General features: G+C 41.9%; 1 protein-coding gene across 1 annotated transcript; it reads right to left on the bottom strand.

The window, feature by feature from the left end:
• Positions 1-3,829: 3,829 nt before the first annotated feature.
• Positions 3,830-10,618, bottom strand: LOC128439714 (vomeronasal type-2 receptor 1). Its single transcript, XM_053422104.1, has 14 exons — positions 10,395-10,618; positions 9,645-9,936; positions 9,316-9,558; positions 8,643-8,834; positions 8,425-8,550; positions 8,122-8,306; positions 7,527-7,647; positions 6,847-7,074; positions 6,602-6,725; positions 5,706-5,866; positions 5,412-5,607; positions 4,794-5,032; positions 4,473-4,672; positions 3,830-4,151 (listed from the first exon to the last, which is right to left on the bottom strand). The coding sequence occupies exons 1-14, from the start codon at positions 10,616-10,618 to the stop codon at positions 3,830-3,832; spliced, it is 2,853 nt and encodes a 950-aa protein (XP_053278079.1).
• Positions 10,619-10,799: the final 181 nt, after the last annotated feature.

Here is a 10,799-nt window from a genome sequence, read left to right as displayed (position 1 = left end):
AACTGTACTGCAGCCAGCCACCAGGTTGCGATCCAGATGCTTTGGCTAAACTTTAAGGGAGCAGTCATGTTGTCCATCTTTATATATGCTCTATTGTCTATTACATGGACATTGACACAAATTGACAACCATGACCTGAGAAATTAACAGCCATGAAGAGACAACCCTAACGGACATGTGAGTCCACTTTATTTTCATTGTTCACAGAAAACATATTGATGTAAACTGTCCCGAGGTGCTTTTTTTTCAGTATTGATGAATTGTCTCGTGGACTATTTACAGCCTGGAGGCTGGAGATCCCCAAACCCTGATATAGAATGTTAAGCATTCTTTTCCAGAGATAAAAGTTTTGTGGCTTGTGGCTGCAGTAAATCTAAAGAACATACGTTAGTCAGGGGCTTGATGTACTGCTGCAGCACAGTGGGGGGGAGAACACGAGTGAACTTTTGTAAAGGAGATTGTTCGTAACTGGAAGTGGACCTGTGGAGATGTCCAGATTTACCTACCCAAGATCCACCCATTCTGTCTAAAACTTTCTTCTCCACCATGATTTCTGATAGCCATAGACGGCTCTCTCAGCGTGAAACTAAAGCGTCCTGATCCCTCCCTTGAGGCTGGCTGCAGTATAGGTCATAAATCCAGCCTCCATGATAATGGATTGGACAAGGATCAAACTAAAAATCAAAGCACATGTTGAAAAAGTGTCCCAGTAGGTCTGGTTTTCAATAGTTATTTGACGGTATAAAGATGGGGTGATACTTCATGATGACAGCTGAGATCAACTTGCGATTGGTCGAGCATGTGTAGCGATGGGACCTTGATACTGCGGCTATTTGACAGACTTTCACAGGATGGCTTAAAATGATATATTCATTTGAGGACCCACTTTAGATCCAATGAAGGGTCTTAAACTTGACTTACCAGAGGGGTGAATAGATTGGCAGTTAGGAAGACAGTCGTGTCCAAATCTTAAAAGGTAAAAGGCTCATTCAGGTAAATGAATCACGAAGAAACGCACAAAACTCAAAAAAACGAACTTAAAGACAACAACAAGGTTCAAACCATAAACACAACTTAAAGTTCTTTAAAAGAGCCACAAACAAAGCAAGCAGTACATGAAAAGTTCCATAGACATCAGAACTCGTACAAGTCTCCTGAGAGACTTCAAATACAAGTCAATAGTCTTAAAGATCTGGGCAGAATCATGAAAAGAAAAAACTATCGCACAATTTCATTGCTAACTAAACCAGTCAGTGACTTGGAGAAAGCCTGGAAGAGGAAGGAGGTCACAGTGATCTTGACCTTTGACTACAAAATTGTAATCAGGTCATGTTTGAGTACAAGTGAATTTGACCACATTAGAAGAATTCCCTCAAGGTGATCTTAAGATATCACATTCAACAAAAACAGAAAATATGTCTCAGCATAGAGATATAATAATAATACATTTTATTTATAGAAAAAAATGCAGCTCAAACTGCTTTACAATCAAATCAAAGACATCAAATAATGTAGATCATAAGAACACGTTAGCGATTAAGCAGAGACATAATAAAATATTACCAAAAAGTATAAAAATAAGTCTCTACATCTTCAGAAAAAAAGTTATTCAAGAATATCTCCTTCGCCTGTGTGCTATTAACACTAACCCTAACCCCAACCAAATCATTTGGTTGGGGTTAGGGTATCCAGGTGTTAGACATTTAAAAAACGAGACATTACCTGTTTCCACCACTGTGATCTTAAGTCATGATTTCTGTTTAGATGTCATCAGGCCGAGGCTCTTGTCTTTTATGTCTAGTTTGGACTCGGTTGGACCAAATAGGTCTGAGGTAAAGTGAGTGAAATAATAACAAGATGAAACTAAAAGCATGAAATATAGTTTGATTCTTTTTTAATACAGAGGTTAACAAAGCTCAGTAATGAGACAGTCAACACAGCCACACACATGAATATCATCATTCTCAGTTAGAGCTCAGTAAAGTAGCTGTTTACTGTTTAATAAGCTTCCTCTCATCTAGTCATCTTTTCCCCTCTGAGGGATTCACCACACGGAATCAAAGCTTAATTTATCTTATCGCAAACTTGTTAGTATTCGCATTACCAAAATTCAAAGCTGAATGAAAAATAATTTTCCAGATCCTAAACTGATATCTGTGAAAATAGAAGGATTTATCGGAGTAATTCTGGGACCTTAACAGCAGATGTTTAAAGCATGGTTGTCAATGTCCTTTCACAATGTTACATCTTCTCTGTACTGATATCTCCATTATTCAGGCATCAGTGCTCTTTAATTTCTGTGATGTGTAATAGTCACAGCTGCTTCCTCTAGCTCCCTCTGCTGGATCAACTCAGCCTGTGACGTTTGTGATTTCCCCCACCCTCACACATCAGATTAATCCTTTCCACCCACAGGGGCCTCAGATCAGTGATATGTTTGTGTAGTGACAGCAGTTTGACTCCTGGACATTATGGACCAATACATGATGTCTGGTAAAATTAAGTTTCGGTTTTCTATCAAAACTGCTTGTTAAACATTTATGTTGCGAATATACAATGCTGTTGTTCATAAATATTTATGCCAGGTATTTATGGTATATTTTTATATATTTATATTATTTTTGGATGTAGAAATGCAAAAGGTCCGCTGTAGAGCCAGTGTTTAGTTTGTCCATTCTGGGCTCCAGTAGAAACGCGGCAGTGCAACAAGGTGGACCCCGTGCAAAAGGATCTGTGCTGGTGTTCAGATATGACGGGTTCGTTCTAATGTAACTGTCGTCTGGACCTGGGCAGGAAGCATTATTATGTCTTTTATTTTTTATTTTCATTAAAAACAGATGCCTACTGGGGAAAACTGATAAGATTGGACCAAAAGCAGCTAGTTTGACAGGTGGCTTTAATATAATTATATTTATAAGCGCAGTTTTTAACGATCATTTTCTGTTTCCCTTTTGTCACACGAGATAAAAGCTGAAAGTTCCAAGTGACCGATTCCACCTGCATGAGCACTGAGACAGAAAGCGACATGTTTGTTGTTCATTCATTCTTTAATGAACCCACTAGGATCTATACAGGAGACACATCTCTGCTGATCCGCTCAAGTGGGAGGAGACAATTACCACATGAACAGTTACACTCACAGTTGCAATATATTGAGTTTTTTAGAAAGACATTTCAACACATATTGTTGAGACTGAAAATAACATTTATTATATTATTAGAACACGAGTTATGCTAGTTTGTGTCTCCCTGACATGATGACATCACGTCTATAGTGGAACTTTATACAAATATTATGATAGAAGCCAAACACAAGTAGCGGCAAAAGATGTCAGATGTGTTCGAAACTGATCTGCAACAAGTAGAGCAAAAAGAAAAGCGAGGTACTTGCTGCTTTCATTTTAATTCCACTACCACAAATTAAACAACAGCTTTGACAGATTCGGAACTTTCAAATCAAGTCAAAACAAAATAAAAATATTTTCGGTTTTGCACATACACAATCAATTATATGTTTTTGGAGATGTGCGTTTGAGATGTTCAGTAATCGATGAGGTAGCAGTTTTTTTCCCCTCATTGAAATCAACCCGACCTGACACATGTGAAGATACACTTGACTTGGGCTACAAACACATTCAGTCAGTATAAATAAAGGTATTTTGTAAATATTATGCAATGTCTGTTCATTGAAAACAAACAATAGTTGCAAAATACAATGTGAATATTAGGAGTAGGAACTAATCATTTCAGTGGCACAACGACACAGCTGCCATCTACATTATTATAAATCTTAAATTTAACAGCCCTTTTAAAAAAAATGATTCCTCCACTAATCATCGATGGACGTGGACGCTATGGTAGAGTGGATCTCAGTGCCGGCTGTGGCGAGCGAGGCCGAGGTCCCGGTCGAGGTTCCATCGCGTAGTTTAGCGCGAGGCCTCATCATCTCCTCCGTGTTTTGTTCGGGTTTGACCAAGAGCACGTAGCACTTGGGCAGGAAGATGCAGGTGAGCAGGCCGAAGCTGGAGGCCAAGATGGCAAAAATCTGGACAGCCACCATGAACTTGCCACGTGTGCTGAGGTAGGCCGGGACGAAGGAGATCCACACGATGAAGAAGACGAGCATGCCGAAGGTCACGGACTTCGCCTCGCTGGGAGACGGATAGAGAAAACATGCATTGTACCTCGTTGTACCAAGTTTTAAAATGAACTTTTAACAACAAGAGAGGGATTAAAGCTTCAAATGTCAAGGGACAACTTGACCTCTCATGAGATATCAGTGCTTTTTGTGTGTTTGTAGCATCTGTTTACATTATATATCTGCATTCAGACAAAATATGAGTCAGTGGAAACAGTGTGTGAGTGACGCATCATTGAATATAGTTTTAATTGGTTCCTTGTTTACGCAAATTTTTTCCTGCTAAATTGAGTTTCAAAAGATTTTTTGTTATTGTAAGTTACTAGTCCTCTACCTGCAGTTGTCCTCCAGCTTTCGGGCTATGAAGGCGAAGATGAAGGCCAGCAGAGCCAGCAGGATGTCGTAGGCAAAGACGCAGCAGATGAAGACCACAGAGCCTTCGTCACACTCCAGGATGATCTTTATATTCTGGGCCGAGGTGTTTTTCACAGGTTGAGGAGGGAGCGTGCTGAGCCACACCGTGCAGGCGATCGCCTGGGGACGAGCACGGAAACCTCTGTCACATCATCACATGATTACATCCGACACCACTAACGTTAAAAAGGTCAGAGTAAAATGTCAAGTAAGATCCAAGTCATCCTGTGAGTGTGTATACCTGGATTAATGTTGCCCCGGCTGCTATCGCCCTCTGGTGGGCACAGCTGATAGTGTCGTCTTCAGGGTTGGCACAGACGTTGGCATCGTTGTGGTTATACGTGTTGGTCACGATGACATCAGGACTGCCGCTGTTGGCCGCGGCCTCAGCTGCTGCTTTTGCAGCTTTGGATGCGGCCCTGGCTCTGGTACGAGCTGCTTTCAGAGCCTGGGCCCTCAGCATCAACAGCACGGATTTACCTGAAGTCAACACATGATGCAAATGTTATTGTAGAATTTTAAAAAACATTATAGGGAGAGGTAATACCTTGAAAATAAAAGACCTCAGAAGTACCAAGATCAAGGTGTAGACACAAACATTTTTTATTTCCTGCAGATACAGATTGTGATGGGCGGAGATATGTTTGCCTGATTCTAGATTCAAGAGTTTATTCTCATGTGCACACCAATTACATTAAAAACATATATATTATACATTAAAAAAACATATACACCTAAAAAAAAAAAGTACTGCAATATGGTAAGGAGAAGCAGTGCAATAGGGTAAGACCTGGAATATGGTAAAAAAAAAGAAGAAAAAAACTTATCAAAGCACATATATAGGGCAAAGTACACTCACCCATGATGGAGGAAAGGCAGAGAGCAAAGCCCAGAGCCAGGGCCACCTGGCTGGTCATGCAGCTCCAGTGCTGAGGCTCTCCGAGGAAGACGATGGAGGAGAGGAAGGTCACCACCAGCGAGAAAAGCAGCGAGAAACTCAACGGTGCATCGTTTGCCTGCACCAGAGGTGTCCCGATGTGCACGGCAAACAATACCTGCAGGAACATAAACACATCAAAACACAACATGAGGACAATTTTGCTCCTCACTGGCAACAATAGAGGCATTATTTGTTTTCCTCGATGATTCTCACCCCAACAGCGATGGTAACCAATGCCCCGAAGGCAGAGATGACGATGAGAGTGATGCCCAGCGGCTCCCAGAAGCCCAGGAACTCGATGATCTTTGGAACGCAGGCATCGTGAGCGTCATTGGACCAGTCGTCCCTGCTGCACAGGATACACTCACGAGCATCTGTCAGAGTGAAGAGAGGGAGATGAGAGGACGATGGGGTCAGCAGAAGTTACAGGCAGCATCATGGTTGACTTGAAACTATCCAGGAAACTGTCCCGGTAGATGTTTGTGTCTCCGGAAACATGACTCATGAGGATTCATCAGCGTAAATAAGACGTTGCTGATCTAGCACCGTTTCAGCATAAGAGCAAAATAACATCAGGTCTTGCTCGAGCGAATCCTCATGGGTTTTTGAAAAAAAAGGTTTTGCAGCATCTTCTGGCAAATTAACAGAGCAACTTGTTGCGACTTTATCACTGTGGTAATTAATCATTTTAAGCCATGTATTATAGAGATGTATAAGCTGTTTTTATTTTATTTTATTATTGTATTTTTGGATAGAATGAGTATTTAACAGATTTGTAAATATAATAATAATAATACATTAATTATATTATCTAATATATTATTGTGTATATATAATTTATTGTAAGGTTCCCATTGTAATATATTAATTATTATTATTATATCACAGCTTTTGGACAGATACCAGTTTGTAATATTGGGGTTTAACAGAAGTTCACAGATGTAGAACGGTATTTTTCTCTGACAGATCCACCAACATTTGGATAATAATAAAAATTCAAGAAGGAACAGAATAAAAGAAATCATTCAAATGTGGTTTTCAGTGGAGGTTTTGACGTTTGAGGAGGACACAGTGACATTTGAGGTTGAGTTTGAAAGTTGTGTACAGACCTGTTGTGTTGCTGATCTCTCCGTCGGCACAGGGGATACAGTCAAAGCAGCAGACTGGCTCTCCCTGCCGGATCCCTTTCCTGGTGCCGGGCTGACAGTTCTCACTGCACACTGACCGAGGAGGCTGCAACACACACACACACACACTTATAGATATAACTATGCCTAAATACATGTATACAACGACTCACAATTAAACAGAGAGTAGACTTAGTCATTATTTGCTGTCTTAATAAGCTCCTGACCTCCAGCACTTCATTATTCCACACAATGGAGTCATTGGTTATGGTCATCCTGTCTCCGGGATCTGCTGAGCCATTGTAACGTCCCACGGTGATGTATGATATCTCCCCTTGACCATTGACCTGCCAGTTGATGATGTCATAGAAGCCCTCCACATCCCCCTCCTCAAAGTAGACCACCTCTTCTGAGTTCGGTACCTTGAAACGCACGTTCTTCAGGTAGTACATCAGCTAAGGACGACAGAGACAGAACAACTTGTTGGTGTTACACATTTCAAATTAGAAAAAGAGCATGGCCTCTTCCTAACACAAGTACCATTCAGTCAAAAGGTCTTTCACTTTTTAGAATGTTGATTGTAACACCACCTCCTGGTCAGGTGACAATTTGAATAATGATTTGAGCTGTGGCGGAAGATGAACTATAATAACACTAAGGTTCTCAGTGGGGTTAGAACCCTAATAAAACAGTCGACCACGTATGAGCTATCAATGTTTTAAACAACTATTAAATAATACTTTACCAATATATTAAATAATTTCCACAGTAGGTTTAGTTCTATATTAGCTAAATATTTCATTTTATTACAGGTTGTTTGCACAAGGTGTCTGACAATAACTTAACACACACACACACACACACACACACACACACGGACACACACCACACACACACACGCGTGTACCTGCCATGGCTCAAAGTTGGTGATGTTAGCACAGGTGCTCCCTTTGAACGGTCCCAGTCCATCTTCACAGTGCTCCAGGTTGTGCAGAGCGTGTGCCACAGCATACACAGCTTTGTATACACTGAGGGGAGGTGCCATCATCTTCATCATCACCATCATCTTCATCATCAACATCATCATCACCATCATCACTATCATTACTATCTTCATCATCAATGAATGAATGAATTGCAAAATGATCCCGGATGATAATTAAAGGGTTTTGTTCTCCCACGTCGCAGAAAGAAAAACACACTTTCAAACACACTTGTTCTGTTTCATGTATCTGTCACTCAAGCCACTTTTTTCAGATTAATTACTGTTGAACTACTTTGTATAAAAAAATAGTTCCAAAGAAAACAGTTATTAATATCTGGGACAATGTGTTTAAAGATGATATGTCTCATATAATTCTCCTCCCATTAACTTAAATCACGGCCCTGTGACTGGTGGTAGATCAGTCGTACAGGCGACATTTGTGACATTTGCAGTAGCATTAATATGAATCGGTGACATTGCTGACATCGGTTATTAAGTGTTGATGGTGAGAACTGACCTGTAGGTGATTCGTAACTGGGAAACATCAGAGTAGGTGTTGTTGAACTGAGCCAGAGACTCTCTCCCTGAGCACAGCCCGACCGGAGGCCCCCTCGCTGCCCTGGACAGAGTGCTGTTAACCTCTCTCGCCCTCTGTTTGGCCTGTGTCATAGCTCTGCCATAGTCCAGTGTGCAGTTAAACAGCTGCAAGACAACAACGATCTGATCTGATCCGAGTGACTTGTAACGTTTCAACATATTCTTTTTTTACAGTTCAATTCCAGCTCCTCAAGTCAATTAAAAAGCTTGAAAACAAACTAACCGTCTCCCAGAATTCCTCAGTGAGTGCGTCAGCATAGGGGTCTAGGTCCAGTAGATGGCGCTGAAGATCAGGGATGTCAGCCCTCTTCAAACCAAAGCCCAGAGTGCCACCCAGAACTGAGCTCACCTGCAGAACAACATGCACATTATCATCCTCAGTTCAAACCAATCTTTATTCAGAATCACTCCCTCTTGGTCATCACGCGACTGATCACTGACCCCAGGCTGGTTGATGAGAGCGGAGGTGACCCAGGCCTCGCTGGCGATCCAGGTGCGGTTGGTGACATTGTGGCGAAGCAGCTCCAGGATCAGAGGACCCAGGTCCACGTCTGATGAGAAGACCACAATGATCTTGGCCGTGGACTCAACGACGGTGTCAACAATTCGCTGGATGTCCAGCGGGGAACTCACCTGAAGTGACAAGAAGAGAAAACTGATGTGATTAAGGTTTCTTTAGGAAGCTGGATCCGGGATGTGGGTGGTTTATGTTTGGGATAGTTTTATTTTATTTTATTCATTTATGTTATTTTATTTTATTTTATTTCCCTGTGTTTTATTACATACATATGTTATTGTTTTTGTATTAATGACCTATTGTATATTTGTGTTTGTTTATTTAATATTTTCATATATATATATTTTTTCTATTTTACTATTTGACTTATTCCTAGTTATTATTTTTCCTTTATTGTTTACCTTTGTGTGTCTATATACATTGACAGGTATGAGTACATGTGAATGTATATGTTGTTATTGATTACTGTAACATTGATCTGTACCTTGCTACATTTCTCAGTAAAATAAAAAGTTGATCACAAAAAAAAGAAGAGAAAACTGCAGAAACAACATTGATTAATTTGATCAAAATGACCAAGAGTTACAAAGTGATTACCTTAGGCAGCGTCTCAGAGAAGGAGATGCAGACACCAGCTTCCTCCACCTGCTCCTTGAAGTCTTTGATACCGTACTTGCCGTAGTCATCATCTGCAGCGATAGTGCCCACCCAAGTCCAACCGAAGTGCAGCACCAGCTGGGCCATAGCTGTGGACTGGTGCTTGTCGTTGGGAATGGTCCTCAGGAAGGTGGGGAACTGGAACTTGCTCTCCAGGGCAGAGCACGAAGAACAATAGCTGACCTACAGATAGGGATGAGAGGATGAGCCTGTCTTGTTCTGTTAACTTCTCCTTGTCTTGACCTCTGTGTCTCTCACAGCTGCCTTACCTGTGGGAAGTGATAAAGTCCCAGTATCCTGGCTGTGGCGATGGACAGATCGGAGCCGCCGGCGCCCACCAGAGCGGCCAGGGGCGCCCCGTTCCCACAGCGGTAGTTGGGCACGGCCTCGTCCTGGCCCGTCAGGTAGGTGAGGGTGCCCTCCACGGCCTTGGAGATGGTGAAGCAGGAGTCGTAGATGACGTAACCCAAGTCTGTGCTGGGCAGCAGGTCGTCCCTCTTGTTTATTTCATTGATGGCGAACAACATGGTCTGGGTCCATCGGAAGGTGCGAAAGTTAAACCTGGAGGATGAAAAAAACACACAAAAAGAGATGTTTTTATGTCTTTTCACACCTCCAATGATGTATTAGTAAGAAAGAGAAACTCATAGTCATATTCAGTAGTTGCAAAAACAAAATACTGGATAGAGGATCCACACACATAATTTTAGTTCTGATGTTTCTGCCTAAATTACCCACAAAAGGACAGTTCACAGACTCTGCTGTTGCTTGTTGTTGCATATGTACACTCTGTACATAATATTTATAATAAAGGCCACTGTAGCTAATTGGTCCCAGAGGTGCTGTCTTGATTTCGGTTGTTAAATCGTGATGCTAAGAGATCTCAGGAGTACGTTGTGTGGATGGAACACATAATCAAGAGCAGAGATATTTCATAAATAAACTTTAATAGGACAATAAGTGTGTCTGTTATAAAGATTCCAACAACAGCTGAAGGTAAAGGAGAAAGCTCGACTCACCCCTCGCACCCCGAGGAGACGGGCAACCTGGAAGTGTTGCCGTCGGTGGAGGCGATGCTCTTGTGAACAGGAAACATCCCCCCGACGACCACCTGCTTCTTCTCCACGTTTTTGTAGCCGCTCAGGTTGAACTTGGCCTTCAGCTTGCACGAGGATTCTGCAGAGTCAGACCTGTGAATGTAGAAAAAGGCACAAAATCCCAGCAGGTAGCGTGTGATTTCCATGCTCCGTCCGACACAGTGCAAGGAGTGAGCTCTGTCACTGTGGCACAGGGCAAAGTGTGACAGGTGTCTCCTCTGCTCCCGGGGGAGACGTGCCTCACAAGGTTACATCAGATCCGATTCAACAGCGAAAAGAAGGGTCCTGGATTACAGTCACAAGCTGAGAGGACTTTAACTTCATTTA

The sequence above is a fragment of the Pleuronectes platessa genome, chromosome 5 (assembly GCF_947347685.1).
Source record: "Pleuronectes platessa chromosome 5, fPlePla1.1, whole genome shotgun sequence".
Taxonomy (NCBI): domain Eukaryota; kingdom Metazoa; phylum Chordata; class Actinopteri; order Pleuronectiformes; family Pleuronectidae; genus Pleuronectes; species Pleuronectes platessa.
This window is presented reverse-complemented; position numbering and strand designations above follow the sequence as displayed.

Bases quoted from the DNA above. Each gene is read 5' to 3' on its own strand.
- LOC128439714 (XM_053422104.1), bottom strand. From the start codon at position 10,618: ATGGAAATCACACGCTACCTGCTGGGATTTTGTGCCTTTTTCTACATT. The intron at 8,551-8,642 runs GTCAGTGATCAG...GTTGTTCTGCAG, and splicing joins CTCTCATCAACCAGCCTGGG to GTGAGCTCAGTTCTGGGTGG. The intron at 7,075-7,526 runs GTACACGCGTGT...TGTCGTCCTTAG, and splicing joins CCAACTTTGAGCCATGGCAG to CTGATGTACTACCTGAAGAA.